The sequence below is a fragment of the Somniosus microcephalus genome, chromosome 10 (genome assembly GCF_052327205.1).
Source record: "Somniosus microcephalus isolate GS21.2 chromosome 10, FLI_Smic_1.0, whole genome shotgun sequence".
In the NCBI taxonomy this organism is placed as follows: Eukaryota; Metazoa; Chordata; class Chondrichthyes; order Squaliformes; family Somniosidae; genus Somniosus; species Somniosus microcephalus.
In genome coordinates, this window is record NC_140996.1 from 128,638,635 (window position 1) to 128,663,410 (window position 24,776).

General features: G+C 47.8%; 1 protein-coding gene across 1 annotated transcript in view; it reads right to left on the reverse strand.

Moving 5' to 3' along the window:
• The window catches only part of tyr (tyrosinase), a 91,225-nt gene extending 76,144 nt beyond the window's left edge, over positions 1–15,081 (reverse strand). Inside the window, exon 1 of the mRNA XM_085998802.1 lies at positions 12,771–15,081. Coding sequence (XP_085854928.1) covers positions 12,771–13,646 — 876 coding nt within the window. The 5' untranslated portion in view covers positions 13,647–15,081. The remainder of the gene's footprint in view (positions 1–12,770) is intronic.
• Positions 15,082–24,776: the final 9,695 nt, after the last annotated feature.

The window sequence follows — 24,776 nt, forward strand, 5'->3', positions numbered from 1 at the left end:
AGAGAAAGAGCTGACGCTAGATAAGGCTTTCAGCGTGGCAGTATCGTACGAAGCAGCAGCAAGGGGAGCTGCGGAAATACAGCAAAAGCCATAGGAATACGGCACCCATGAAATGACACGGGGATTTGAAAAATGTTATCGCTGCGGCAGAACAGCCCATGACCAGAAGGACTGCTGGTCCAAGGACAAAATATGCAGGCAATGCGGGAAGATGGGACACATTGCATGAGTTTGCAGGTCCGGGAAGAAGACTAATGACAACAAAAAGGCTACTAAGGAACAGTACAGGAAAGTACAAAAGATGACGGACAGTAGTTCCGAAGACCAGAAGAGTGATAGTGAATCCGGGAACAAGAGACTAAGCTGTCTCAAACTTCACAATGTAATCACAAAAGAGGATCACCGAACCATTTGGGTCACCCTCACGATAGCAGGGTCCCAAGTCAAAATGGAATTGGATACAGGATCAGCCCTGACCGTCATGAATCGACGAGATTATGAGCGGCTATTCCCACAAATACCCTTGAAAGACACATCCATTGTCTTGAAGACGTATACGGGGCAGAAAGTATACCTCAGAGGGAAAATAAGGGTGCCTGTCGAATACAACGGCAAGGAAATACAGAAATTGTATCTGTACATACTGCAAGGTGGTGGACCACCGTTATTGGGACGTGAATGGATCAGAAAGATAAGTTTAGACTGGCACTCCATTCAAGCACTGACTGTGGCTGGTAAAAAGGATGATGACGTCACACCTGGACGATTGTCAAAAATCTTAGCTAACGCTAAAGAGGTATTTCAACAAGAACTGGGAACTCTTAAAGGCGTAACCACCTCGATAAAAAGAGAAGAGAATGCAATTCACAAGTTTTTCAAAGCAAGACCGGTACCATATGCAATTCGCCCAGCCGTCGAGGCAGAGCTGGAGAATCTGGAGAATGCAGGCGTGTTATCTAAGGTAGACTGGAGCGAGTGGGCGACACCCATCGTTCCTGTCATGAAGAAAACGTTAAACAATAAGTCTGAGGCGCCAAGGAAGGTTCGCATCTGTGGGGACTTCAAGGTGACGGTGAACCCAATCCTTCACACAGTACAGTATCCTCTCCCAAGGATAGAAGATATTTTCGCCTCACTATCTGGAGGGAAGCGTTTTACAAAAATTGACCTAGCACAAGCATATTTGCAGATAGAAACATAGAAACATAGAAGATAGGAGCAGGAGTAGGCCATTCGGCCCTTCGAGCCTGCTCCGCCATTCAATGAGATCATGGCTGATCATCCAAACTCAGTACCCTGTCCCTACACCGACAGCCATCCCACCCATAGGGATGGAGGTTGAAGAATCCTCTAGGAAGTATCTCACGATAAACACTCACAAAGGCCTTTACCAGTATAATCGACTGGTATTCGGAGTAGCATCAGCTCCGGCAATATGGCAAAGAGCGATGGAACAAGTCCTGCAAGGGATTCCGGGGACTCAGTGTTACTTGGACGACATCCTGGTGACAGGTGAAAATGACAGTGAACACCTTGCCAACCTAGAGCAGGTGCTCACTAGACTAAGAGAATATGGGCTACGAGCCAATCGCCCCAAGTGCGAGTTTTTTAAGAAACAGATATCGTATTGTGGCCACGTGATTGATGAAGAGGGGTTACATAAGTCCCCTGACAAAATTGAAGCGGTAGTTAAGGCTCCAGCGCCTGAAAATGTGTCGCAACTGAGGTCATTCCTCGGATTGGTGAATTACTACCATAAGTTTTTGCCGAATTTGTCCACAATTCTGCACCCACTGAACGCCCTGCTACAAACTGGAGTAGCATGGAAATGGAGCGATAAATGTAAGCGGGCCTTTCAGAAGTGTAAAGACCTAATCACTTCAAGAGAAGTATTGGCTCACTACAACCCATCACTACCGATAAAACTGGCGTGTGATGCATCTCCCTACGGCGTTGGAGCGGTACTGTCACATAAATCCCTTGATGGTTCAGAGAGGCCGATAGCTTTTGCGTCACGCTCGTTAACTGCAGCTGAGCGTAACTACGCCCAGATTGACAGAGAGGCCCTCAGCCTGGTGTGGGGGGTGAAGAAGTTCAATCACTACCTGCACGGACAGAAATTTACTCTACTAACTGATCATCAACCTCTTGTCTCCATTTTCAACCCTAAGAAGGGCGTCCCAATAATGACAGCACAACGGCTACAGAGGTGGTCCCTTTTCCTAGGGGCACACCAATATGACATCGAGTACAAAGGAACTAAACAGCATGGGAATGCTGATGGATTGTCGCGCCTACCGTTGCCGACGGTGAAAGAAGCACCTGCAGTGGATCCTGTGGAGATATTCCACTCGACCATAGTCGAATGTCTACCTGTGACGAATGCAAACATAGAAAAGGAAACACGAAATGACCCGACACTCTCCAGGGTCTATGATTTAATGGTGAAGGGATGGCCAGCACATGGCGAACCACTGTTGCCAGCATTCTCGCCGAGAAGAGAACAGCTGTCAGTGTGCCGAGGAACCTTGATGTGTGGATCCAGAGTAGTAATTCCACCCAAATTGAAGGATAGAGTGCTCAATGAGCTTCATGAGGGTCATCTGGGAGGGGTAAAAATGAAGAACTTAGCCAGAGCGTTTGTGTGGTGGCCGGGAATCGAGAGAGAAATCGAAGAGATGACCAAGAGCTGTACTGGATGCCAGAAGGTCCAAAACGCCCCACCACAAGCCCCTCTACATCCATGGGAGTGGCCCTCATCTCCATGGCAAAGGGTGCACATTGATTTTGCTGGTCCATTTATGGACTCGATGTTTTTAATTGCAGTGGATGCACATTCAAAGTGGCCAGAGGTAATAAAAATGTCCTCAACCACCACAGACAAAACTATCACAGTCTTACGAACCATATTCGCCAGAAATGGGCTGCCTGAACAGATTTGCTCCGACAACGGAACTCTTCAGACACAAACTGTGGTCCAGAGGTTCTTAAAGAACAATGGTGTTAAGCATTACACATCCGCCCCATATCATCCAGCCACCAATGGATTGGCTGAGAGGTTCGTTCAAACATTCAAGAAGGCTATCAAGGCAATGTGTAATGAAGACATACCCCTACAACACAAGGTGGATAACTTCTTGTTTGCCTACCGGAATGCGACACATGCGGTTACCAACCAAACTCCAGCCATGATGTTCTTCAATCGAAGACTAAGATGCCGCTTGGATTTGGTTAAGCCAAACATCAGAAGAGATGTGAAGAACAGGCAGTTTCAGAATATGAATGAAAGGCCGACCAGGAGTTTTAAGATAGGTCAACCAGTTTTGGTCCGGGACTACCACACAGAAAAATGGCAGCCAGGAACGATCTGCACACGGCAAGGACCTCTAATGTATACCGTGGACGTTGGAGAGAGCATTGTAAGACGCCATGCTGACCAGATTCTAGAGTCACTGGAAAACGTCAAATCCACACCACGATCCGATACAGCTGGTGATGAAACCGAAGTACCAATTGCATCTACCTCAGAATCGGTGATATTGGAAGCAGACGAACCAAACAATGACGTTGATCCCGAATCAACTTTGCCAGAAGAACCCGATACCCCAAAGAGGCGTTATCCAGACAGAATCAGGAAGCCTCCTCAAAGACTGAATTTATAATTGCTTAACTTCTGCTAATGTATATAGCAACTGTAATTGTAAATATGTTATTTAATTATTAATCGAATGTTATGTACTGTTTAGCTAAAAGGGGAGGAATTGTAGTGTATGTACTTTGAAGAAGGAACTATATTCTGCAGCCCCTGTATACTGCAGTACCAGTAGTGACCACCCCTGTATATAAGCCTGTGAAGTAACTTTGTATAGTTGTTCCAGTTTTGTCTCCATTCAGTAAACACCTGTTATAACCAACTCCTGCAGTCCATGTCTCAATTACACACGGACGTAACAGATGAGGGTTTCAGCAGCAGATGAGCTGAGGTAAGGATGGAGTTGGGTGATGTTACGGAGGTGGAAATAGGCGGTCTTAGTGATGAGGCGGATATGTGGTCAGAAGCTTATCTTCAGTCAAATAGGACACCAAGGTTGCGAACAGTCTAGTTCTTGCCTCAGATAGTTCCCAGGGAGAGGGATGGAGTCGGTGGCTAGGGAATGGAGTTTGTGGCGGGGACCGAAGCCAATGGCTTTGGTCTTCCCAATATTTAGTTGGAGGAAATTTCTGCTCATCCAGTATTTGATGTCGGACAGGCAGTCTGACAATTTAGAGAGAGTGGAGGGGTTGAGAGAGGTGGTGGTGAGGAAGAGCTGGGTGTTGTCAGCGTACATATGGACTAAAAGTCGCCCGATCCAATATGGTGGCTGGCACACTGCCAAGGGAGATCAGACATGGAAATTGCGACCCAAAAATCTTCCCCATATCATTCATTTTACACCCAGAAAATGGCAAAAATAAATTGAATTTTTCCCTCTCAAGATACATATTTTCTCCTCCTTGAAATTGTCTTGTGCTAATATTCAATATTTTTTTTATCCTTTTCACTTGTTTTTCAGTTAGAATGGAATACAAGCAGCCACAGCAGCAATCAACCTTTCTATTAAAACAGCAGTTTGCTAAATTGTAAACTTACAAACCTACTAATTTCAAGATGAGCCAACCCCCGTGGTTCCCTAGAATATGCAGGATGATGATTGTTAAGAATGAGATTGTACACGAGAACAGGTCAAACTGGATTTCACTATATTTCAGTTTTCACAATTCCATAGCTGGTTTTGGAAGACTTGCATTTATATCATGCCTTTCTTGACCTCAGGGCATCCCAAAGCACTTTACAGCCAATTATGTACTATTGAAGTGTAGTCTCTGTAGGAAACATTACTACAATGTCCATATTCAATATTTTATTAAAATGAGGAAACTAAGATGAAGGTTCAAGACCAGAAGGGTAAAAGAAAAAAGGTAAATCAGGAAGAATTGATTAGGTTATGCTAAGTATTAAAAACCTGAAAGTTGTGGGAGGAAGAAAAGACAGAGATTAAGGGCTAGATATTCATTATAGTCAAGGAATGGGCAGTGTTGGTAGAAAAGTTGGAGAATTAGCGCCAGGTGCAAATGCTTTAGACTACATGCAAAATTCGTCCTCACTGCTCAATGGAGTCCTAAGTTAAGTCTTAAAACCCAAGCTCATTGGCCTTAGACTCAAAGGGTGGACCAGTATCGGAAGCAGTCTAATCGCAACTTATCACTGCCACAGGTTTTTTTCCACTTTTTAAAGGGGAGGGTTATTGATGCTGGAACACCTCATTCTCAGCATTGCTGGCTGTGCAGCTGCCTCAGCAAGCAGAAGCAGAACAAGGAGAAGGAGCTGGAGGACTGTATCAGGTGTGCTCACGGCAGATCCATGCCCCAGGGAGAGAGCCTGCAGATTCTCCGATGAAGCATTGGAGGCATTGGGTTTTGCTGTGGAGAGATGGGGAGAGGTGCTCTACCTGCCAAGTGGCAAGAGGCCCTTGCCACAAGTCTTCCGCACCATGTGGAGGGAGGTAGCGCAACATGTCTCGGGCAACACTGTGGTCCCCAGGATCCACACACAGTGAAGGAAGAAATTTAATTACCTCACTCGGGTGGCCAGGGTGAGTGAGTGCTTCAACAAATGCTACATACCACCATCTGAACCACAGTATTCACACACTGCCCAAAGCACTACACCCCCAGCACTCACCCACCAACAATCTCTACCTGCCAACACTCATACCCACATCTCACACCTTGCACACAATGACAGCTATTCAATTAGGGCAGGCAAATCACCCAAACACATTGCTCCACACTCACTCACACACTTTCCTTTCTCTTGCAGGCCAAGGTGGCTCATAACAGGAGGGAGCAGGAGCACACAGTCAGGGGACAAGCTGACACCCAACCACTGTCTGTGCTGGAGAATTGAATGCTGCAAATCATTGGGCACCAGGTAGTGGGTGCTGAGGCCACTGGTGATGTTGAACCCCTTGGGGACAATAACGGTATGTTCATCCATACTCCTTCTCACATCCCAGGGGAAAAGGATAGCTCGGGGACCAGCTCCCCTGAGTTCTGCTGCACAGGACTCAGATGAGGACCTCGATGGGGAGGCCTTTAGAAGAAGGGTGATGGGCATGCATATGGAGGTGATAGGTGCAATAGCAAGGGTGCCCGAGAGCCTCTTGACAATGATAAGGAGCGTGGAGCAGTCCGCCTCCAAAATTGCACAATGCTCTGCGCACACTATGGAGCCTCACATTTCCAGTCTGCAAAGGATGGTAAACTCCCAGAGAGACTGTGGTGACCCAGACCTGAGGCTATGTGTAATGGGCGATCTGGCAGCTTCCATTGTAGTACAGGTGGAAGCGATGCTACGTCTTAGTGCTGTAATGCAATCTAATGCTTGGTGGCATCTAATCTCATTCTGCTGTCATGCAATCTCAGCTTGATGCCACGCAAGCTCTGACTTCTGCCATCGTGGCTGGGACTAACTACCATCAACCGGGGCTTTCACGGTGTCGCAGCAGGCTAGCAATCTGTGCTCCAAAAGATTGCTAGGGATGCTGAGGTGCTGCCTTGGGAAATGGCAGTGGATCAGTGGAGCAGGAACCTGCTGTCCTCTCTCAGGATGACAGCATTCCTGCTCCCACCACTGCCACTCCGCCATTGCCCTTGTCGCTGCCCGTCATCCAGCCAGCCCAGACTGTTGCCGCTATGCTGAGGTGGTGCAGTCTACAGCCGGGCCTTCCAGGCCCAGAGCTAGTCGAGGGCTTCCTGCAAGGCCATCTGAAGTCTCCCGCATGGACACTCAACAGGCTTCCACCAGCCCTGCTGCAGCCAATGGGCCAACACTTCATTGGAGCACTAGAGTACGCAAAGGCACAGTAATGAGAGGCACTAAGAGATTGCACAAGGGTGAATAGTTAATATTGTTGTTGTAAATATGTGTTCACTGATTATTGATAAATTTATTAATTCAGTTTGGATTATTTTGTGGTGTCTCTCATTTCAGCTTTGCGCTGTGATATGGCCTGCGACAGGGATGCAATGATGGGGATGTGGTGAGCAACGGAAATCTGGGGTTTAATTCATTTAAGCCACAGTTTGATGAGGCGGTCATGGACCGGCCTTCCAGAAGGCTGATTCAGTGGCTGCCTCTTCCCTTGCTCGTGTTCCTCCTCGTCCTCCTCATCCTCCTCCTCCTCCTTCTCCCTCCTCCTAAGGTGGTCCCACAATCCCTGGTGGCAAGGACTGGGCCTTCATGATGGCCAAGTTGTGGAGCATGCAACAGACCACCATGAAATGGGACACCCGCTCAGCCAAGTACTGGAGGGCACCTCCTGAGTGGTCAAGGCAGTGGAACCGTTGTTTCAGTAGGCTGATGGTCTGCTTGATGATGTTCCTGGTGGCAGCATGGCTCTCATTATGAGTGCTGGTGTAGGATTTCACAATAATTTCAAAATTTCCTACAGCTCCGAAGATTAATTTTGATTAAAGAATCCCTGGGTGATATGCTTTGAAAATTCCAGGGATCAAAATGGCCATCAGACCGCATGGCCGAAGACAAAAGGACTTGGAAAGAGCAGCTTGTGTGTGTGAGAAAAGGACAATGGAGCAGTCAAAACTGCCAATCAAAGGGGAGTTCACCCCTCCCTGCAGAGACAATCAATGTGTTTACAGAAACTGCTACTTTGTGTACACAAAGGAGTAACCACTTGAGACTGCAGTTTCAGTTGACCACAGGACAATGACTTTCTGTTTACAATACCTTCAAGGCTATTTACTCAAGCAATCAAGGAAATAGCTTTATTTGATGGCCCATCACAGACAATGAAGACACATTCAAACCACTGCAGCTTTATTTGATAGCCATCACAGACAATAGACACATTTAAACTGCAACTTTATTCAAACCCACCCTAGACAATGGGGCAGCTTGGATCCCTTTTGTTTTAGCCCAGATACATCCAGATTTGGGCGGGCCCCAAATTGGGGTATAAAAGATAGCCTCTCAGAAGCCAGCGCGCTCTCTGTGGCCTCGCCTCCATGCTCTCTACAACGTGGGAGTCTGCCTGAAGAAGTGGAACACCAGCAGTTTACTTTTAAAATACTGGGGTGTTTTTACTTCGGGGCAGTGAAGATCAAAGATCGCAGGGCACGGAGGAGGCATTTTCATTGGTGAGCATATATTTTTCTGGCCTTTCACAAGGCAACCTGGAATAGGTATAGGGGTGGGAATTTTGTCACAGAACTGTGATTTTAGTTGATCTTCCCTCGTTGTGTCCGTTTCTCCCCCCATTTAAGTAAGACGGTGTTGCACTAGCAGAAAAGTGCTTCAGTGAACACCGAAAGTAGCTGTATTAAAGTGCTGTTTTAAGTAAAAGCCACTAAGCAAAGGTGCTGTAGTGAGCAAGGTGTTTCTGTATTTAAAACTGTATTAAAAAAGGGGTATTGTACCTAACAGAGAAGTGCTGTGGTAAACACTGTGTAGCTGTTTTTAAAGTGCTGTATTTAAAGGAGCGTTGCACTGAGTAGAGAAGTGCTCCAGTGGACACTGAGTGGCTGTATTTTAAAAGTGCTGTATATTTTAAATAAAGGAGTGTTGTACCTAGCAGAGAAGTGCTGTGGTAAACACTGTGTAGCTGTTTTTAAAGTGCTGTGTTTAAAGGAGTGTTGCGCTGAGCAAGGAGCGCTCTAGTGGACACTGAGTGTAATGCATGTATTAAAATAAAGGAGTGTTACACTGAGCAGGGAGCGCTCTAGTGGACAGTGAGGGTTGTACGTTAAGCAAAAGTGCTGTACCAGGCATAAGAGCTATATCGATTATTTGAAGTTGTTTCTTTCTTTTGTTTTCAATAAATACTGGTCTGCTTTGCACCCAAACCACGAGTCACATTTTTTTCTGTCTACATCGCTATCGAATAAGTCCGGCGGTCAGAACCAGGAGGAATAGGGGAGTGCTTCGAAACCGCAAGGGGGTCCCTGGAGCAGCTCAGTGGCTTCTGACTGGCCAGAGACAAATAACCCCAACCCCGCTAGCGTGTGCTAATTCCTTACACTGGGCAGGAGTGTGGGGGCGGGCGGGGGGGGTAGTCATGAACCAGCTGGAGAGTGGATAGCCCTTGACTTTGAGCAGCCAGCCATGAGCTTGACATGGTGGTTGAAAGAGTGCTGGCACCCTGGTCTGGCGCAGGATGAAGGCATCGTAGCTGTTGTCAGGATATCGGGCATTGACGGTGAAGATTTGCTGTGCGTGGTCACACACCAACTGCACATTAAGTGACTGGTAGCCTTTGCGGTTATGGAAGATCTCAGGATTATTATGTGATGCATGCAAAGCCACATGGCTGCAGTCAATGGCGCCCTGCACCGTGGGGAATCCCACTATTTTTGCAATGCCACATGCATGCTCGTCCTGCTTCTCTCTGGTGATGGGCAAGGAAATGTAATCCCTTCTCCAACTGTAGAGAGCCTCTGTGACCTCCTAGATGCAGCAATGGATGGCAAACTGTGAGATGTTAGCTATATCTCCTGTTGTAAACTCGAAGAATCCACTGGCAAAGAAATTGAGGATGACGGTGACCTTCACTGCCACTGAGTGAGCCATCCCCATCCTGATCTGAGGCTGGAGGTCTGGTTGCAGGAAGTGGAAGATTTCTGTGACCACCTCCTTGCTGAAGCGCAGCCTTCTAATATACTGCTCCTCACTTAATTGAAGGTAGGAGAAGTGCTCTTGGAATACCCTTGGAGGGTAAGGCGTCTTGTTGAGAGGCCTGATGGCCCTCCTCCTACCTCTGGGCACATGTTCCAGTCTTTCTCGCTGTCTCTGCTCTCTCCGCCGTAGATCCTGGAGGTGGCATGCCAGTACAGCCCCCATTAATGTTGCCAAGTGTAGCAGTTTGTGTCTTTGTAGAATAAATGTAGCTACTTTTTATTTGCCACAAGACTTCTGATACAAAAGAACCTTGAAATTACTGAATGAAACTGTTGCTGTGGGTGAAACTGACAAGAAATCACTGAAACTGCACTAACCTGACAGCTGCGAGTGATTACCGATGATCCCATTAAATAATGTCCCTGGAGCCGACTTCCTGATGCTCCATGCCAGCTCTCCCTGTCGATGTTGACTCCAGGTGCTAAGGTAAGTGGCAAGAATCAATTTAGCAGATTGGGTGGTCAGTGAGTGTTGCAGACTCACTGGCGTCACGATTCACCTGGTGTTGACATTCACAGCGATTCCACTTACCGGTGGCACTACGAGCAGGAGGGATTTGGTGTGCAGTGCTGGACTAGCCTCACCCCGGCAATACTGGTCTAACGCCCCATCAGCACCATCTGCTGGCACTAACGGGCGGTGCTAAGGGAACAAATTTTCCCCCCTAGGTATTCTACATCTTTGATGTCCTATGAAAGTGTGAGCGAGAGTAATCAACTTGCTTTCACCAGAATTTTTCCCTAACAAAATAGGGTGGGTTTGGAGCGTGGGGGCAGTTAAAGTGTTAAAAATGTGATTCCCGACCTGATCCCGCCCACTTCCGGTTTTGCCGGAGGAGGGTGACCAACCTGCTCCCAGGGGGGCGGTACCTTAATTTAAACATTGTAATGAGGCTGGAAGCCTCTTTTCCCCCATCCATTTTGTGTTTAACTGCTTGTGGATGGGTTGCTCACAATTCGTGAAACCCAACAATTAAACAGAGGCAGGGACGAGTTAAGTGGCTTTATACCTACCTCCTGGATCCAGGGTCCCCCCCGTGCTCGAAGATTCCACGTGGATTCCAATCACCCCCAGGCCTTGCTCCCCCACCCTAGGCCTCCCCCCCCCAATGATGCTCTCTCCCCCCGCCGATCCCTGGCCAAACCCCCCCCCCCAACCCTAACCCGATCTCCGGCCGAACCCCCCACCCGATCCTCGGCCCCTACTGATCCTCTCCCGCCCAATCGCCAACTGATCCTTCCCCCCGATTCTTGACCGATCCTCTCCCACTCACCCGATCCCTGACCCCTGATGATCCTCTCCCCCCCCCACCCCCGATCCCTGGCCCCTGCTGATCCTCTCAACCCCCTCCTGATCCTCAACACTGACCGATCCTTTCCCTCCCGACCCCTGCCGATCCTCTCCCCCCCCAACCTCCGACTGATCCTCTCCCCCCAACCCCTGATCCCCGACCCCTGCTGATCCTCTCACCTCCCTCCTGATCCTTGACCCCTGCCGATCCTCTCCCCCGATCCTTGACCCCTGCCGATCCTCTCCCCCTCACCCGATCCTCAACCCCTGCCGATCCTCTCCCCCCCTCACCCGATCCTCGACCCCTGCCAATCCTCTCCCCCCTCACCTGATCCTCGACCCCTGCCGATCCTCTCTCCCCTCACCCGATCCTCGACCCCTGCCGAGCCTCTCCCCCCTCACCCGATCCTCGACCCCTGCCGATCCTCTCTCCCCTCACCCGATCCTTGACCCCTGCCGAGCCTCTCCCCCCTCACCCGATCCACGACCCCTGCTGATCCACGACCCCTGCCGATCCTCTCCCCCCCCCAATCCTCTCCCCCCCAGCCCCGATCCCAGACCCCTGCTGATCATCTTAACCCCCTCCTGATCCTCAACCCCGGCCGATCCTCTCCCCCCTCACCCGATCCTCGACCCTGACTGTTCCTCTCCCCCCTCACCTGATCCTCGACCCTGACTGTTCCTCTCCCCCCTCACCTGATCCTCGACTCTGGCTGATCCTCTCCCCCTCACCCGATCTTCGACCCTGACTGATCCTCTCCCCCTCACCCGATCCTCGACCCTGACTGATCCTCTCCCGATCCCCGACCGATTCTACGCCCCCGACCCCCGCCAATCCTCTCCCCCCACTCCTGACCCCCGACCGATCCTTCCCCCCCTGACCCCTGCAGATCCTCCCCTCCCCACTCCTGAGCCCCGACCGATCCTTCCCCCCCCCCGACCCCTGCCGAACCTCTCCCCCCCCACTCCTGATCCTCGACCCCTGCTGATCCTCTCACTCCCCTCCTGATCCCCAACCCCGGCCAATTGCCGACTCCCCTCCCACGATCCTTTCCCCAGACTGGCCCCTCATTTTTGAGGCCTACCTCTCAATCTGGCTGGCTGCGGGCAGGAATCCGAGGCCTTGCATTCAAATCAGGCCCTGCCTCAGAGGCCCCCCCCCACCACCCCCAACCCGTCTCTATGGAGAAAATTCCGGCCAATATATCTGATATTATTTTAATATATATAATACACATTATGACTTTAAGAAATTAGCACTAATCACCCAGAAAAATAATCAGATATTCAAGAGTCTTCAACATACTGTTAAGAGGGAGTGAGCCTTGGCTCAGTGGTAGCATTCCTGCCTCTGAGTCTGAAAGTTATGGGTTTGAGTCCCACTCCAGACTGTCCTGGTGAGTGGAGACCAGAGTCCCAGTCCCTGAACATTGGGTTGATACCCAGCATGATACTCGTGTCCAATGGGAGTGGAGTGATAACCCCCCATTCCATCTCCCATTTCAGTAGGGAGTTGAGAGTCAGGCTAATGACTTGTCCACATAAAAAACGTCTGCTGGATATAAAAGGCAGTGTAAAAATTAGATTGCCACATGCAGCATTAGGCACAGAAGAGAAAGAAGAACATACTCTTAACATATAGTAACAATATTTCACCAATATGACTTTGTACAGAGTAACTTAAAAATAATTTCTCCTTCATTGGAGAAACATTCATATAAAAGATTGAGTTCTTTTACAGTACCTGCCATGCAGAAAAGATGGATGCAGGGCTGAGAAGGTTGGGGTTGGTGGAATGGCGTCCCCCCATATACTCATTTGTACAAACATCACAGCTTTCTGAATCTCTCCAGTCCCAATATGGGATGGTAAAGTTGTCATCACGTACAATCTTCCTGAGCTCATGTTCCCACAGCAATATAAAAGCTCTATGCCAGGTCAGGAAACCTGGACCTTCATGGGCAAAGTCAATATCTGTCCAAACATTGGCCTCACCCAGCAAAGCATCTCTAGATGTATAGTAGTGCATCCAAACAAACAGATTATAGACGCTTATGTCTCTGAACATGGGATTTGAACCATTGTTCATCTGGACATATGTTCCTGTGGCGATCTGATAGTCCCGACTGATGGTATATTTAGCTAGATTGAGATAGGCAAGAAACTGGTTCTTCTCTGTCATGGTTAGGTCAAATATATTTTTCCTGATGAACAGTCGTTGTTCTGTGCAATTAGCACCGAAAAAGCCAAAGCTACAGTCTCCACAATTGAAGCCCATGAAGTTATTGTTGCACTGGCAAGTCCTGTTGTAAAAGACAGATGGCCAGTTTTCACGATCGTCCACCCCCGAGAATGGGAACTGAGGTCCATGTGGAGCATCAGTTATTAAAACATCTTGACAGGACCCTCTTCCAGAGAGCTCTCCACAGGAAGACCCATCTCCATTCCAAACTGGACAACACTCCTTCCTGATGAGTATGTCTGCAGACGTACATGCTCGGGGAAACTGTTGAAAGGAGAGTTTGCAAAAACTCAGAAGGCAAAGAAACAAAAGAGACATATTTCCAAATGGGCGCCTCTTATCTTGGCTCACTGCAGAATGAGGAGCCAAATACTTCATTTCGACTTTCCTCTCAAACTCCTACATCACATGTTTTGGATTAATGAAAAGAGCTTTTCATTCCTGACGGCACAAATCATTAACAATTCACAGCAGATTTTGTAATGCATTTTAGTTCCCCCTTCCTGCTAAAATTTCACTACACCCTCTTGTGACCATAAAACTCTTGCTACAGATTAGTTCAACCACTTTCTCCAAGCGGATAATTAAATGATTCTCATATCGGGCCATTTCAGTACTGAATCGCTAATTGTTTATTTACATTTTCCATTAAAAGAGAAAACGAAATCAATTCAATTGACAAAACTGATTGTGTCTAATGGGTAAAGTATACTTACTGAAATAAGAAAATGAGGGAACATGAGTTCTTCAGAAGAATCCTCCTGACGGAACTCATGATCGTTAAATAATAAAATGCAATATCTACTCAAAATGTTAAATTGGAGAGATTAGCCGTTCTTGGTACAAATATTACAGATGATAAGATTGGACATGTACGAAGCTGATCCATTTACACCATGTGCTGTAATACAGGCACACAATCACCTTTTCAGTTACTATACATTTTAGTGGCTATTTGTAGAATAAAGGTATATAATGGTTAACAAGTTCAATCACTGTATGTGATAGCGAATAACCCTTGTGATTAACTCGGAAAGTTAGGGAATTAAAAAAGGTGCGTCTTTGTCGGTCAGGAGATGAGTGTACGAGGGGGCTGACGTTCACGGGACCGGGAAGCACAGAGCGAGCGTGGATCACAAGCTCAGAGCATGAACGCACAGAAAGCACGAGTTTCTTTGATCTTCAGGCCCTCAAGCGCAGGAAATATTTGAAATGTAACAAACCATCACACTACGAAGTTAGCAGTTTTAGGTACAGCAGCATTTCTTTGCCAGTCAAATGAGAATTCACAAGTTTGCTTCTACTGACAATTCTGTACTTCTCTGAAAAAAGTCAGATTATTTTACAGCTTACACACAGAAAACGACAGGTATCCCCAAAAGATGAACGAAGCAAGGCAGGATTTATGCTTTGAATTCACGCTAAAGTAGGCATAAAACCATCTATGGGGACATTTAAAGGGAGATATTACAACCAAAGGGGGAACAATGTCAAGACAAAAGACCAAAATCAAGCGCACTTTGACTGGACACTCCACTGGGCCCCGATTTTCTGGCAGCCGTCGGGTCGCTTTTCAGGCGGGCGGGGGCTGAAAATCGCCGAAATAGGGGGTTGCTGCGACCCTGATTCCCCGCCCCGTCCGACTTTCGGACCACCTTTTCTCCGCAAGCCGATTCAGTCCCACCCGCCGCTGGCGGGACTGGCCGTTGGGACCCTAATCAGCAATTATTGGCACGTTTAATGCCATTTTAGGGTGCCCTTGCGATATTCAGGGGTTCCCCACGCTAAACACACCTGCGGGGAACCCCGCTGATGAAACCTGGCGTGAAGCTTGGCTTGCTTGCTCTCAGCTGCAGGTCATTCGGGAAAGCTGCGATTTAAAGGGACAGCATTTGTATGTTGAAGGACCTTGTTGTTGAAGGCTTGGGGCTACTTCTTCAAGGCTTAGGCACAGCTGTGGAAGGTTGGAGCCTCACACACTTCTCCAATGTGATCTTCTGGGAAGCCCCTCTCGCCACCCTCACTCAGCGCTTCCTCAGCGGAGGCATCTACCAGAAGCATGGGACGCCTTTTCTTCCTTCCCTTCTTGCCATTAGAGGATCTCCAGCAGCAGAGGCGGCAGCAGCAGAACCAGGAACAGCAGGATGAGCACCAGGAGCACCAGGCTGCTGCTCACTCACCTGAAGCTGCACAGACCAAAAGGGGCCAGCGCTTGGAAGTGGCTTGAGAGCACCTTGCTGCACTTTAGGGGGCCATGGGGACCCGTTTCTGCACTGGCAGTCCTACTCAGAAGGACTTCCATGTAGGTCTGGTTTCTCTGTTCAATAGATGGCCAACGCTCCTCAAGAGATGTCATTCTCTTATGAGCACTCACCATGTTTTCCGTACCCTGGCGAGTTATCTCCTGCATGGAGGTTGCCAACCTTTCCATGGTGATGCGTTCATGCGCCAATGACTCCACAAAGGCTCTGCTCATGGTCGCTATGGACTCCTCCATTTGCTCAGCACTCGCAGCGACCCTGGAGACAAAACCTGCCAGAGACTCCTGCATCTGTGCATGGAGATCCATCACCTCTTCTCTTGCGGATTGACCCAGAGGCAGACGGTCATCATGCAGCACAGCTGAGCTGAGCTGGCAGAGTCCTGCGCCCTCCAACGAGGACTCTCCACTGCTGTCCCTGTCCAGAATCTGCTGAGGCTCACTTGTGAGCTGTGAAACACCAGGTGACAACACTACTCTATGTCCCGAAGGTCCCCCCGAACTGTGAGTGTCTGCGCTGGTGCTGGGTGCGCTTACTTCTCCTGATGCTGCGCCCTCAGAGGTTGGAGTTTCCTCTGAGGAGTCTGGCTGCACAGCTTCTTCCTCCTCCACAGTGAGGACGGGGGCTCTGGATGGTACTGTGGGGGAGTAAAGGAAGGAGATAGAGATGTAATGCCAAGGTTGGCATCTGCTGACACCTGCATCCATGCAGCATTGGTCTCAGTGGGAGGCCTCTTCCTCCCTGGCCTAGGGAAGGGGACCTCCCTATGGGCCCTAACCCCATCCAATAATGCCTGCAGTGAAGCCTCGTCGAATTTGAAGGCAGCTCGGCCTCTGCCGCTGGCAACAGCTGGTGCAGGCTCCTCTGCCATTGTGCAAGAGTGGTTGAGAAGCCTGCAGAGGTGGAGAAGCTTGCTGGACACTTTGAAAGCACCACGAATGATGACATCATAGTGTGGGGATTTCTGACTCGAATTGGACAATTAGCAAGGCTTCCCACATGCTGGGAATTAATTGGCCACTTGAGGGAAAATTGCGTGGAGCTGGCTGACACTTTTTTAGGTGTGTCAGAAACCCCACATTCGGGGAAATCCGACCATTCCCCACACAAGCTGAAAATCGGGGCCTTTGTGTTTCCTCACAGCTGTCCCAACTAGCTTTGTATCATCAGCAAACTTGGATACATTACACTCAGTCCCTTCATCTAGGTCATTAATATAGATTGTAAATAGCTGAGGCCCCAGCACTGATCCTTGCGGCACCCCACTAGTTACAGCATGCCAACCTGAAAATGACCCGTTTATCCCTACTCTCTGTTTTCTGTCCATTAACCAATCCTTTATCCATGCTACTAAATTACCCCACCCTCATGTGCCCTTATCTTGTGTAATAGCCTTTTATGTGGCACCTTATCGAATGCCTTTTGGAAATCCAAATATACTACATCCACTGGTTCCCCTTTATCTACCCTGCTAGTTACATCCTCAAAAAACTCTAATAAATTTGTGAAACACGATTTCTCTTTCATAAAACCATGTTGACTCTGCCTAATCATGTTATGATTTTCTAAGTGTCCTGATGCCACTTCCTTAACAATAGATTCTAGCATTTTCCCAACGACTGATGTCAGGCTAACTGACCTGTAGTTCCCTGTTTTCTCTCTCCCTCCTTTCTTGAATAGCGGTGTTACATTTGCTACCTTCCAATCCACTGAGACTGTTCTAGAATCTAGGGAATTATGGAAGATCAAAACCAATGCATCCACTATCTCTTCAGCCACCTCTTTTAGAACCCTAGGATGTAGGCCGTCAGTTCCAGGTGATTTGTCGGCTTTTAGTCCCATTAATTTCTCTAGTACTTTTTCTCTACTTATATTAATTACGTTAAGTTCCTCACCCTCATTAGACCCTTGGTTCCCCACCATTTTTTGGTATGCTTTTTGTGTCTTCCACTGTGAAGACAGATACAAAATATTTATTTAATTTTTCTGCCATTTCCTTATTCCCCATAATTTCTCCTCTAAGGGACCAATGTTTACTTTTGCTACTCTCTTCCTTCTTACATATTTGTAGAAGCAATAACAACAACAAACAACAACAAGACCTTGTATTTATATAGCACCTTTAACATAGTAAAACGTCCCAAGGCGCTGCACAGAGTATTTTAAGACAAAAAATTTGACACTGAGCCACATAAGGATAAGTTAAGGCAGGTGACCAAAAGCTTGGTCAAAGAGGTAGGTTTTAAGGAGCGTCTTAAAGGAGGAAAGAGAGGTAGCGAGGCAGAGAGATTTAGGGAGGTAATTCCAGAGCTTAGGGCCTAGGCAACAGAAGGCACGGCCACCAAAGGTTGTGCGATTATAATCAGGGATGCTCAAGAGGACAGAATTAGAGGAGCACAGATATATCAGGGGGTTGTAGGGTTGAAGGAGATTACAGAGATAGGAAGGGATGAGGCCATGGAGGGATTTGAAAACACGGATGAGAATTTTGAAATCGAGGCGCTGCTTAACTGGGAGCCAATGTAAGTCAGCAAGCACAGGGATGATTGGCAAATGGGACTTGGTGTGAGTTCGGACACGGGCAGCCGAGTTTTGGGTGATCTCAAGTTTACGTAGGGTGGAATGTGGGAGGCCAGTGTAGGAGTCGCAAAATTGGATTTCATATTAATAAGGATCAATGGGCAGAAGAGGCCATGATTTTAAAGACTGTTTTAAAAGAAGCCCAGAAAAAGGGGCATACAAAATGGCCACTGTATCATGTGACCAGCTTATTGGGACACTTTAAAATGGTTCCTGCACAACCTCAGACAACTATGTGGATTGAACCCATAGCAAGTTCTGGAAGCTGTTTCTGAGAGAACAAAGCCAGACCCACAGGCATGCATATGGATTAGATGCAGATCCACTCAAGATCTGGCTGGAGACAGAGGCCATCTAAATGTTGACCCAGATGAAAGAGACAATAACTTATTCATGAGGACAACACCAAGGGCTCGGTAACAGGATTAGCACGAAATTAAAAAACAATGAAAGCCATTTCAAACCAGAGATGGGCCTGTTACCAGCCGCTTAAAATGATTTAAAATATAATAACTGCCCCGTTGTGCTCAAAGCCCACCAAAAGTTAAAACAAAGACTCACCTGATTTTGGGGGGGAAGTGAAGCCTCAGGAAGAAAGGTATAACTGAAGAGACTTTTCAGCAGTTGAAACAAGCAGAAGCACCGGGTTGGAAGCGACACTCGAGGCAAGCTGAACAAGCAGCTTGGAGGACACGGCAGTGGGACACGACGCGACAGGGGCAACGACCCCAAGGACAGCTTGGACGAGTTGAGACACAGGACCAGGACGCAGCATCCCGGAACACAGCTTGAGGAGGAAGACACAGCTTGGGAGAAGACTTTGGAGGAAGCTTGAATCAACAAGCTCGGACAGTCACAAAGAGAGCGGAGAAAAAGGACAGTTTAAAATCGGACAGTCGTTGCAGCCCCAGCAGCCTCGTTTTCAAAACCTTGCACTTCCGAGTGGGATTGGTGAGCATGTTTCTGGCCCTTCACAATCAGATCTAGTTAGGTTTAATAAGGGGGTGGATTTAAGGGTACAATTAACATGAGTTGTTGTCCCTCGATGTTCCATGTGTTTCTTTATTTCATGATGATCTTTGTAGAGTATAAGATGCCTATATTTGCCTTAGTTAGTATAATGTCGTTATGATTGGTTTGTATTTGTTTTTCCCTCCCATGTACCGTACTCTTGTCTTTGTTGCATTTGATTTGATATTTTTCCATTTGCAATAAAATTTCATTTTTATTCATCAAACTTGGTCTACAAGAGTCTTCTCTGCATTGCAGTTCCTGCACATAAGTCCAGATTATAGAATCTAAGGGGTGAGTGGGTCGAACCACTCAAAGTTTTACTGTGCAAGAGAGAGAGGCCTCTAGAGAGAGAAACCTCAGGGAAACCTCTCGAGGAAAACCCCTTACACCAGCCAGGAGTGCATTGGAATAGTCAAGTCTAGAGGCAACAACGGCATGGATGAGGGTTTCAGCAGCGGATGAGCTGAGGCAAGAGCGGAGACGGGCGATGTTATGGAGATGGAAGTAGGCGGTCTTTGTTATGCTGCAGATATGTGGTTGGAAGCTCATTTCAGGGTCAAATATGACACCAAGGTTGTGAACAGTGTGGCTGCGAACAAGCTTTTACAATCTGTATTTATATTTCTTGCTAGTTTTCTTTCGTTCCATTTTTTCCCTTATCATCAAATTTTTGGTCATCCTTTGCTGGTTTCTGAAACTCCCAATCCTCAGGCTTACTATTATTCTTCGCAACATTATAAGATTCCTCTGTCAATCTAATACTATCCTTAACTTCTTTAGTTAGCCACAGATGGATCACTTTTCCTGTGGAGTTTTTGTTTCTCAATGGAATATATTTTTGTTGAGAATTATTAAATATTTCTTTAAATGCTAGCCACTGCTTATCTACCGCCATACCTTTTAATCTATTTTTCCAATCTACCTTGGCCAACTCGCCCCTCATACGTATGTAATTAGCTTTGTTTAAATTTAAGACTATAGTTTTGGACTTAGGCATGTCACTTTTAAACTTAATGTGAAATTCAACAACAACAACTTGTATTTATATAGCACCTTTAATGTAGTAAAGCGTCCCAAGGCGCTTCACAGGAGTATTATAACACAAATAATTTGACACTGAGCCACATATAGGAGAAATTAGGGCAGGTCAAAGAGGTAGGTTTTAAGGAGCGTCTTAAAGCAGGAAAGTGAGGTACAGAAGCGGAGAGGTTTAGTCTGGTAATTCCAGAGCTGAAGGCCTAGACAGCTGAAGGCACGGTTGCCAATGGTATGATCACTCTGCCCCAGAGGATCCTTTACTATGAGATTGCTAATTAACCCTGTCTCATTACACAATACAAGGTCTAAAATAGCTTGTTTCCTGGTTGGTTTCATGACGTATTATTCTAGGAAACTGTCCCGAATGCATTCCATGAACTCGTCCTCCAGACTACCTTTATCAAATTGATTTGTCCAGTCTATATGAAGATTAAAGTCCCCCATGATTATTGCATTACCTTTGTTACAAGCTCCTGCTATTGATTAATATTCTGTCCAATGGTACAGCTACTGTTAGGGAGCCTATATACAGTACTACTCCCACCAGTGTTTTCTGCTCCTTCTTATTCCTTATCTCTACCCATACTGATTCTACTTCCTGATCTTCCGAGCCAAGGTCCTTTCTCTCTACTGTCCTTATGTCATCCTTTATTATCAGGGCTACCCCCCCTCCTTTTCCATTCTGCCTGTCTTTTCAAAACGTCAAGTACCCTGGAACATTTAGTTCACAACCTTGGTCACCTTGCAACCACGGCTCTGTAATGGCTATTAGATCAAACTCATTTTTCTCTATTTCAACCATTAGTTTGTCTATCTTGTTATGAATGCTTTGTGCATTCAGATAAAGAGCCTTTAATTTAATTTTTTTACCATTATTCCCTACTTTGACCTTATTCTCTGCTGCACTGCTACTGCTAAACTCTCTGTCCCTTCCTGTCATACTCTGCTTATTTTTACCCAAATTGCTACACTGCTCTATTGCCTTGACCTTTAGGTTTTTAAATTTCCCCTCACCTGACCCCCCACTTTTTTTAGCTTAAAGCCCTATCTACAGCCCTAGTTATTCGATTCACCAGAACGCTGGTCCCAGCCTGGTTTTAAGTGGAGCCCATCCCGACGGAACAGCTCCCTCTTTCCCCAGTACTGGTGCCAGTGCCCCATGAATTGAAACCCCTTCTTCCCACACCACTCTTTGAGCGACACATTTAACTCTCTGATCTGCTTGACCCAATGCCAATTTGCGTGTGGTTCAGGTAGTAATCCAGAGATTTAACCCTTGAGGTTCTGCTTATTAATTTAGACCTGAGCTCCTCAAACTCCCTCAGCAGAACCTCATTCTTAGTTCTACCTATGTCGTTGGTTCCTACGTGAAACATGACAACTAGTTCCTCCACCTCCCACTCCAAGTTCTTCTCCAGCCACGGGAAGATATCCTTAACTCTGGCACCAGGCAGGCCACGCAGCCTTTGGGCCTCTCTTTCACAGCTGCAGAGAACAGTATCTATCCCCCTGACTATGCTGTCACCTACCACTACCACATTCCTTCCTTCTCCCCCGACTTGGATGGACCCATGTACCACGGTGCCGTGGTCAGTTTGCCCATCCTCGCTGCAGTCCTTTTCCTCATCCATACAGTTAGCAAGTACCTCGTACCTGTTGGACAAGGTCAAGAGCTGAGGCTCCTCCACCACTACATCCTGGGTCCCCATACCTGCCTGACTCGCAGTCACACCCTCCTTTCCCTGACCTCTGACAAACTCTAAAGTATTAGTTAACCTAAAGGGTGTGACTACCTCCTGGAAGAAAGGGCTGGATTTTGCCAGCCCTGGGGAGGCGGGTTTGGAGGCGGGACTGCCGGGAAAATGGCAGAATTTTGGGGTGGGTCCCCAACCCGCCCCAACCTGCCTCCATGCCATCTTGCCAGGAGGCAGGTAGCCGTCCCGCGCCAGGTTCTGTCTCCTTGGAGGCGGGAAGGGATTACAGCCACTTAACTGCCTGTTAACAGGTAGTTAACAGGCAGAAAATAGGATTATCCCCTTTTTGCCCTCACAAGTGCGGGCTTCCCAAAGGCTCCGAAACCCGCTAGGGTCAGCAAGGTGAGTAGTGGGTCTGCAGGGGTCGGGGAGGGGGGGTGCAAAAGTGTGCTGTGGAGGTGAGTGATGGGTGCAAGTGTGGAGAGGTGAGTATCTGAGGTAAGTGCAAAGTGTTAGTAAAAGTGTACTTACCTTTGTTTCTTCCTGCAGGCTTCAATCGGTGGGTATGCGGAGAGTCTCACACCTCCGCGGTAGAGATGACAGATGGCCGTTGCATTCTCCAATGCAGCAACCATCTAATTTCTACAAAAGAAAGAGGTTTGATGAGGTCTTGAATTCAAGAACTCTTCAAACTACAGAGAATGTCAGTGTTTGACAGCTTCACAGAGCTGTCAAACGATGACAATTCATCTGTCAAACATTTTGTAACTGGCTTTCCCTTAATTGGCCTGCTAAGCTCGCTGGGCAGGCTTAACAATGTCAATCAAGGGAAAATAGCGTGGGTTGGCCAGAAGTTGATGGAGGCGGGACTGAAACCCAACAAGTGGGAGTCCCGCCTCCAAAAGCTCTCCATTGGCAAAATCCAGCCCAAAGTGTCCAGGTAACTCTCCCCCTCCCTGATGCATCGCAATGTCTGCAGCTCTGACTCCAGCTCAACAACTCTGAGCCAAAGTTCCTCGAGTTGCAGACACTTACTGCAGATGTGGTTGCTCGGGATCGCGATGCTCTCCACAAACTCCCACATGCTGCAGTTACAACACACCACGCCCTGCCATCTCTAACCTTGTTTTATTTATTATTTAATTAGTTAAAGTTTCTTTTCAATTGATATTTTAGTTTTATTGTTTGATTATTTTATCTAGTTTGTTATTAATTTAAGTGCTAGCAAGTTACAGTTTCTCAGCTCTTAAATTAACCCCCTTCCCTAAATTAGAGAGCAAAAAAAAGCTGCAATACTCACCAACCAATCACCTACCTGCTCTCCTGTGACATCACTCTTTGATTTTTTTTTTAGTTTTGAATTGGAGCCTCGTCACCGCTGCTTTAATTCAGCTCCGCTCTTGGGCCGCTCTTTATTCTCTCGTCACTGCCGCCGCTTTAATTCGGGTCCACTCTCGGGCCACTCTTTATTCTCTCATCACCGCTGCTTTAATTCAGCTCCACTCTCGGGCCGCTCTTTATTCTCTCGTCACTGCCGCCGCTTTAATTCGGGTCCACTCTCGGGCCGCTCTTTATTCTCTCGTCACCGCTGCTTTAATTCAGCTCCACTCTCGGGCCGCTCTTTCTTCTCTCGTCACTGCCGCCGCTTTAATTCGGGTCCACTCTCGGGCCGCTCTTTATTCTCTCCTCACTGCCGTTGCTTTAATTCAGGTCCACTCTCGTGCCGCTCTTTATCCTCTCCTCACTGCCGCTGCTTTAATTCAGGTCCACTCTCGGGCCGCTCTTTATTCTCTCGTCACTGCCGCTGCTTTAATTCAGGTCCACTCTCGGGCCGCTCTTTATTCTCTCTCCGCTGCCGCTGCTTTAATTTGAGTCCACTCTCGGGCCGGTCTTTATCCTCTCGTCACTGCCGCTGCTTTAATTCAGGTCCACTCTCGGGCCGCTCCTTATTCTCTCGTCACTGCCGCTTTAATTCAGGTCCACTCTCGGGCCGCTCTTTATCCTCTCGTCACAGCCGCTGCTTTAATTCAGGTCCACTCTCGGGCCACTCTTCATCCTCTCGTCACTGCCGCTGCTTTAATTCAGGTCCACTCTCGGGCCACTCTTCATCCTCTCGTCACTGCCGCTGCTTTAATTCAGGTCCACTCTCGGGCCGCTCTTTATCCTCTCGTCACTGCTGCCGCTTTAATTCAGGTCCACTCTCGGGCCGCTCTTTATTCTCTCGTCACTGCTGCCGCTTTAATTCAGGTCCACTCTCGGGCCGCTATTTATCCTCTCGTCACTGCTGCCGCTTTAATTCAGGTCCACTCTCGGGCCGCTATTTATTCTCTCGTCACCGCCGCTTTAATTCAGGTCCACTCTCGGGCCGCTCTTTATCCTCTCGTCACTGCCGCTGCTTTAATTCGAGTCCACTCTCAGGCCGCTCTTTATCCTCTCGTCACTGCTGCCGCTGCTTTAATTCAGGTCCACTCTCGGGCCGCTCTTTATCCTCTCATCACTGCTGCTGCTTTAATTCAGGTCCACTCTCGGGCCGCTTTTTATCCTCTCGCTGCTGCCGCTGCTTTAATTCAGGTCTACTCTCGGGCCGCTCTTTATTCTCTTGCCACTGCCACTGCTTTAATTCAGGTCCAGTCTCGGGCCGCTCTTTATCCTCTCTCCGCTGCCGCTGCTTTAATTCAGGTCCACTCTCAGGCCGCTCTTTATTCTCTCGTCACTGCCGCTGCTTTAATTCAGGTCCACTCTCGGGCCGCCATTTATCCTCTCGTCACTGCCGCTGCTTTAATTCAGGTCCACTCTCGGGCCGCCATTTATCCTCTCGTCACTGCCGCTGCTTTAATTCAGGTCCACTCTCGGGCCGCTCTTTATTCTCTCGTCACTGCCGCTGCTTTAATTCAGGTCCACTCTCGGGCCGCTCTTTATCC